General features: G+C 31.3%; 1 protein-coding gene across 1 annotated transcript; it reads left to right on the top strand.

Moving 5' to 3' along the window:
* The first annotated feature begins 1,063 nt into the window (after window positions 1-1,063).
* Window positions 1,064-4,319, top strand: LOC105318947 (uncharacterized). The gene is made up of 4 exons (XM_011416277.4): window positions 1,064-1,220; window positions 2,106-2,199; window positions 2,934-3,050; window positions 3,436-4,319. The coding sequence occupies exons 1-4, from the start codon at window positions 1,125-1,127 to the stop codon at window positions 4,059-4,061; spliced, it is 933 nt and encodes a 310-aa protein (XP_011414579.3). The 5' UTR covers window positions 1,064-1,124; the 3' UTR covers window positions 4,062-4,319.
* Window positions 4,320-7,886: the final 3,567 nt, after the last annotated feature.

The raw sequence follows: 7,886 nt of genomic DNA, 5'->3' as shown, positions 1-7,886 counted from the left end.
TTTTACATGTTATGTTTTGCATGGACAACGAAAGGGTCTTAGGTTTTATTATCAAATGATTAGAGAAGAAAAGAATGCAACGTCGATGCAAATAATGTACAATCATTAAAGCAATATTAACTGCAATTTTCATCTCGAATTTTTTTTTTTTTACGAAAATGATATTTTCTAAAATGACAAAATATATCATGGTTTTGAAAATTCTGTTTGCCATATTTTTGTGGAAAAAGCCGTTAAGAAGCCTTAATTGGAGCAAAATTAAATTATTGTCGTCCTGTACAAAAATTGATATGCTATATATTCCTTAGAAGAGAAATCTTTCTTCTGACAAAAATTAATGATTTTTTAAAATCTTATTTATCATTAAGGCTTAAGTTACATGCAGACTTATCATACCAGCAGGTTTTTGCAACAAAATAAAATTCGAAGAAATACAGCTAATATTGCTTTAAATAATTACAACTATTTACATATTAATTGAGTGATGTTTGACGCATCACATTATGAAAAGTCCATGGTATTGTTAACTCCAACACCATTAGGTTAAATGACCTTTATGTATTCACCATTGATCATAATGCTAAATTAAAGTCACATTTTCCAGATAAATGATGATGAGCGGGTTGAAACGGGGTGTTTATTATCAAAATATTTAAATTATCATGCATTCTTTTTTCCCGAGTCATAAGAAAAGGTTGTTTAAAATGGATATTTTAAAGTTTCCTTTAATAGACAGAACAATATAGGTAACAAACTTTAAAATTTGTTTTTGCTGGTTTTTCCACTTTGTAAATTATTTGTAGATTTTCCGAGAGAAAAGAATGTTTCTGGAGCGAGGACAAAAAACATAAATTGTTTTCTGACGGCGATTTATTTGATTGATTAATGGGAAATGCAGCAAATAAATATCATAGATAACTCTATAAATATTCATACTTACGATATTGCTTACGTATATTTCCACTCATTCGTTATCTAAGTAAAGGATTCATGCTTGAAGAAGTTCGTGTTGTTATTTTTTTGTTTTAAGAGCATAGGGTGGTAACTAGCATTTCGTCACCTGAACGTCACGTGGTTATAGTCATTAGTCCATCAAATTTATAAAAGAGACTTGATCTGTGAAGATGCAGAAGAGCCATCCGGACGAGAGAGGCAAGATGTGGAGGGTAACTGGTCTCCTGTTGGTCTGTCTGTTGGGGGTATCTCTCAGTGACAACTCAGTAAGTAACACTTGAATTGAGAATGTATAACAGTTGTAGAATGAAATAGATGGATTAGAGAAATTGTAACATTTATATCTAAAAACGTGTACCATCTGTAACAGTCATAATAGAAATAGTGTAATAGTAATACAGGAAAATATGTCATAGCTATATCAAAGAATGCTTCAGTAGAAAATGTGTAATTGTAATATCATTAATATCAATGCTACTATTGTATTAGAAAATGTGTAATAGAAATATCAGAGAAGGTGTAAATTAGCATAGATTTGCAATGGTTTATGATTTCTTATCCAACTCGTTGTGTGTTTTCTATCTGTAACATCTGAACTCTGAACAGTAAAAAAAAAAACAAACTCAAAACCAGAAATGCAAGACTTTTATCAGCATATTTTTTTTGGTCCCTTTTTGTAATGATTTGAACTCTTTGACAATTATATTTGGGAGTTTAAGAGTTTAGGCTTAGCTAACGTTACAAAAACTTAGACAAATGGTTGCATGTCAAACGGGTTACAGTAACTTAGAGAAATTATTACATTAATATATCAATAAAAAGGTTACAAAAATATCAAAATATATACAACACAATATTAAAATAATGACTGTGTTGCAATAATGTCAGAACATGTGTTACATCTTCTAAATCGTTTTACATTTATTTCACACATTCATTATGTTTAAATATCATAAAACATGTATAAAAAGACTCAGTATTATTGGAGAACCCCATCAACGTGTTTAAATCATACAGCAGTAGATGCACGTCTCAGTCATAACTTAACTCGATTTCTCATTCAAACAAAAAGGCAATTTTCAAATTTATGTTCTGTTATTAAGCATTGTGTAAAAATATATTAAATTTCATGATTTCGGTAAACATTTCAGGCTGATGAAGAGAAAACTTGTGAATGTTACAATAAGGATGTCTGTAAAACGGCCATTAAAGACTGCGCAGAATCACAAAACCAGGAGTGCAACGGTAAAGCTCTTTATGTACATTTATTGATTGTAAATATTCTATGCTGATTTCATACTGATTTCATGCAATAAATCTCATTGATATATATTAAAGTTTAAAGCCCAGCAATTTCTCTTTTGAGTATATGATTTTCTTCTGTTTCAAAATCGAATAATGCTGCCAGAATGTAATTATAGTTCTTCTTATGATCTAAACCATTATGAGAAACATAAGATAAAATTGCTTTAAAAACTCAACTTAATAAGTCTGGATTAAAGAATTTTTTGAAATATAGCAAATCATTTGTTTTAAAGATCACGTGTTAATTTACTTCAAGGTAGCCTTGGAATAGCGTCGAACACAAAATATGAATAACAGATGTTATACATTTATCTTATTAAGTAAAAGAATGTGTGCATCGTGTAGTGAAGTTCTTATCTTTCTTATTTGAATGACCTTCATGAAAAAGAAATAATATTAGAAAGTCTCGTTTACCTGCAAATATGTGATTTCACCTGTCTGTATCCACGGGATAGTCACTCATTCCCACTTAGGACCACCGTGAGATACATACAAATATGTGATGCTCGTATTCGAAATGCTGATCTCGCTCAAGTGTGTAAAAAAGTTTATGATAATAAAACTAGAATGCATATATTTTAAGTGTACTCACAGTCTAGCTTATTTTGTTGCATTAAATGTGGTGGTTTTCTATCAGCAAGCATGTTTCGTTGACCGTTCTGCATTGTTGACAGTTACTGGAGCGTTCACGTGCGTGAGCTGTGGTGAAGACAATTGTCTGTGTTTATATCAGAATAACCAAACAAGAGTGCTGGAACTTTGCCAAGAGAACGCCATTGGCCCGTATGAAGGTTAGACCACAATTCTTAATTAATTTTTTATACCAAATATTTAAACCAGTATCACATTTCTATGGTGATATGCGCTGCATATACAAAACACCTTTTTACAGAAAAAAAAAACCCTATTATAAAGATATATCGATATATGTGTGTTTTATCTATTATCTTTTACTTGATTAATATGCTGAATAGTTCATTTTATTGTATTAAGCTGAGGTGCGCTTTAAATTTCTAATTAATATATCGATTACAAATGGTACTTAAAAGTATAAAATAATCATAACATTTCGTAATGGACATAATTCAACAAAAATCACTCAAAAACACACAATGTGAGTATTTCTCTAATTCCGTTGATGTTAATTATCTGATTTTGATCGAATTTACTTTGCAGGTGGCAATTCTGAAGAACCAGTTAGTCCACTGCACGATGTTAACAAGCGCTTTTTCCGCAAATTAAAGCTGAAAAAGCCCTTTTTCAATTTTAAGAAGTTACTTCCCAAATTTAAACACCCTGAACCAGAAGATCAAAAACCTGAACCCTTAAAGCTTAACATCCCAAAGCTTAACATCCCAAAGCTTAACATCCCAAAACTTACACTCCCTAAGATTAAGATTCCAAAACTAAATCTTCCGAAGCTGACGCTACCCAAATTTAAACTCCCTAAATTCAAATTCAAGCTCCCAAAGTTCAAATTACCTAAAATTAAGCTCCCTAAATTCAGACTTCCTACACTTAAATTGCCCACGTTTAAATTTCCGAAAATCAAGCTCCCTAAAATTAAGCTTCCAAAGTTTCCTCCTATCAAATACCCTACGAAACCAAAGTACCCGTATCCTGACTATTATGATGATGATGACGACTACTACGATGATGATTGCGAGTACGAGGATGACCCAAAAACGAAGAGAGAAATTCGCATGATTCAGGATGTTAATTTGAAGATCAGGGGCCACGACGACCAAGGGGAAGATTATGGGAATCAAAATGATGACGATCAAGGGGATAACGATGAGTAATATGACGCTGAATAATAAAAGCAGTTGGAACTTCAGTTAAACTTAATTATTTTTGTACAGTCAACGATTTTCATTTTAGAAAGATACATAAAACAATTTCATCATGGAACTAAAAACAGAATTACATGTATTGTATTCCTTTTTATGACTGGCGCATCAACAAAATTTCTTAACATCTGAAAATATTGTTCTTAAAAAATATATCGACAAATATGGTGATATTTTGAATGGTTTCAGCAATAAAAATGATAAACTCTTGTTACTGTTGTTCTTTTGGGTTGTAAAGAAATTCATGTATCGTCTCCCATATAAATATCAAACGGAAATCCCAAGAAATCACTGTTTTAGTAATAATGCTTAAAATTATGTTTTGCTTAAACATGTAAACAATTCATGACAAAGTGTGTCTTCGAAAAAAGTAGTATTTTGATTTAATAGGTACATGCATATATTACTAGTATTTCAATGTCGTTGCTTATAATTGATCATGAAATCGTATGAAAACTCAAAAAAAGGAATAAGAAACATGAGGCCAATGGGCTACTTAGCTGACTTGAACAACAGTTCTTGTATCTATATTTACATTTTAAATATGAAACTCATTTCTTGAATATTTATGACTTGCAAAATTTTCAAATTCACCACGACAGTTGCGTCGGAAGCAAATTAAAATGGGTGGGGGCTAGAGTTACTAGAGTTATCAGAAATTTTGATAAGCCAAAAACGGTATGTTATGTCTAAATGCAAAAAAGAGCCCCCCCCCCCCCCCCCGGTTCCGACGCCTAAGCAAGATTTAAAAAATCTTATTATCCTAAACCTCAACACATCAAAGATAAAATATTGAAAAATAAATGATGATATTCAATTAATTCATTTATTCTATCACAACCATATAAATGGCGGCACAACAGGCACTAGACATATACCAATATATATAAATACAAACAGTCTGGATGAGCATACTGGATCATTTTGCTTGTGGAGAAAAGATCTCATGAATTTTAGTTATGAAAATACATTGTTTTGCTTTTTAATACAAAGTTGGTATTCGACAATAGATTACAGAACATTATAGTATTCGGTTGAACATAGTATTTTCTTGCTAAAAATATTTTTGTGATCGGCTTCACCCGATCACTGTTGTGTCCATGTGAGGCATTCCGCTTGCATACGTAGTTCTTATAAAAAAAAATTGAAGCTTTGGTTTAGTATTTATATAACATTTTACTCAGTTTCATTTCAATTCATTTACCTTAAGAGATGCAAACATACATAAAATACAGTTCGACCTGTTAATTTAAGAATGCACATTTTGTCTCACGCGTAAGAATTTCGATTGAAATATTCATTCATTAATGCAGTTGACCTCGATGAACTGACCTCAATCATGAGAACTGACCTCGATCTATTGCTGTTGCATAATATTAGCTAGGAAGACGGCTTGATTTATAAACAAGGTTACGTTATAATGCGACCTCAATAGCAAGTTATGTTTTCAGTCGCATTAAATTAAATTAATACATTTTTTCTTTGTATACGTGTTAATGCTCTTTGAAGAGCCCTACTCAGTATTCTGAAGACGAAGAAGAAGAAGAAGATGATGAAGAAGAAGAAGAAGAAGAAGAAGAAGAAGATACATTAACATTTAATAATTACGTTAAAAATATAAAACTAGACAAGGAGTTTACGAACGGCTTTCCCCAAATTTATTTCAAAAATAAATTTGTTGACGGTTTATAATGATGAAAGTATGGTGTACAGATTTAAAATATTCTATATTTTGTAAAAATACAGTACTTTTTTTTAATTATTTAACATCAAACTGATCATGTTGATTGCTTCTAGCTATCTAAATATCATTATTGCCGATCATTCCTTTAAAAGGAATACTTGTTTGAAATTGAAGATAACACGTTACCTTCTAACATGTAATGAAATTCGCCCGAATTTTGATTATTATTACACAGATTGCAAACTTTTTCGTGAGGTTGTAAATAATTCCATCGACCAACCTCTATAGGTAGACGGTGATTACGTGTTCTAAATTTCACAAGAATATTTTTAAATATTTTAGGGAATGCATTTAAGTATTCTTCACAAACAAATTTTGTTTTAAAAATGTTATTCTAATACTCAAATTCTACCTTAGAATAAATATATAACGACGTTGAGGCTTGATGATCTTAGATCTATGGATATCAAATATTTGACAATAAATTAAAAAATACCCATACTTTCCTTCTGAGGAGTAATAAGGCAAATATTCTGTAATGAAAGTACAAAGTCAAAGTAATTTGTACAGAGGGGCAATAAGGAAGAATTGCTGTTCATCTTTAAAATCATTGGCAGATTCGTAATCATTAAAGCACATTACAATTAAAAACTATATAGGGAATAAGGAATCATTCTTTGAGTATTAAGAGGTGATAATTTTGGTCGGGGTGTGATCAAATCAAATCAAGCCCGAAGGGCTTTATGATAGATTTGATCATGTCCCGACCGAAATTATCACCTCATAATATTCAAAGAATGATTCCTTATTCCTTATATTTATAAGATTTTAAGTCATTGTTCGATTAAATATTTAAATATAAATAAGCAAACCCCGCTGGCGCCTCAATATTCGGCGTCATTTGTATTATGGGTTATATAGTACAAAATCGATACGTAGTGTTATCACAGGCAAAGACACTGGAAATGTAAATATATAAACATGAAATCAAGAAATAAATGTTAATGTTTTCTTAAATCGGGGGATGAAAATAAACAAACCTGTGGCATACATGAACGTTGTATCCAGCCTATAGCCCCACTTCTAGTCCCGTGTACGGTTTTGAATGATTGATAATTCACATCGTTTCAGGAAAACTTTTTAGTAATAATAATATAAAATCAAAGTAATGAAATACTGACGGGAGTTGATTTTATCGATTATCATTTATTTTAAAATCAACTTATTTTGCGTGGCAATTACTTTCTAGTCTGTATTTGAATTGCGCACTTTTTTATAATATGAATTTTTAGACTTTTCAAACAAGAATTTCGAGAAACCCCATATGAATCATGTTCTGTAATATTTAAAGATAGATTTCAAACTATGTATTAGTAATTGAAACAATTCTAAAATTGTATGGATCCAAGCACTATTGATATCGAACTCTTGTCTCGTTCAACCAGACGCTCGGCTGTCTCCGTAAATCTCCGAAAAAGCAAGAGAGCCTCTCTGTTTGTTGGAGATTTACGGAGACTGCTGAGCGTTTGGTTGAACGAGACTGTATTAAACTCTGGCGTAAGAATACATGAGACTACAAAAATATCTTAAATGTTCGTATTATATAAAATCTGAGTATTTTCAAAGTGTTTATAGATACGTTTTCTTGCTTCAGCTTACATTACATCGAATTTTTCTGTTATTTTCAAGAACTAATTCTTGTCAGTGGTGATGATTTGTGATAAGGTCCAAACACTGTTGCACTTTTGGTTTGCCAGAGAAACTGCATAGGTGAGTTGATTAAAATCAACTCCCAAAAATCAAGAACTAAGTCTTGTCAGCGGTGATGATTTGTGATAAGGGCAAAACACTGTTTCACTTTCGGTTTGCCAGAGAAACTGCATAGGTGAGTTGATTAAAATCTACTCCCAAAAACTAGTGTCTTTATTCCTATTTTGTAAATAACCCTTTTTTGGCGACACAATATTAAATCGAGAATGACGTTTGAACAAGAAATTATACTATATCAGCAAGCTTGCCAAATCTTATCACTTAATGTAGCATTAAGAAGAACTTCTAAAACTAAAACTATTTCTTTCATTGAATAGAACATC

The sequence above is a fragment of the Magallana gigas genome, chromosome 8, assembly GCF_963853765.1.
Source record: "Magallana gigas chromosome 8, xbMagGiga1.1, whole genome shotgun sequence".
Classification (NCBI taxonomy): Eukaryota; Metazoa; Mollusca; class Bivalvia; order Ostreida; family Ostreidae; genus Magallana; species Magallana gigas.
Note: the sequence above shows the minus strand (reverse complement) of the source record. Positions and strands in the feature narration are given on the sequence as shown.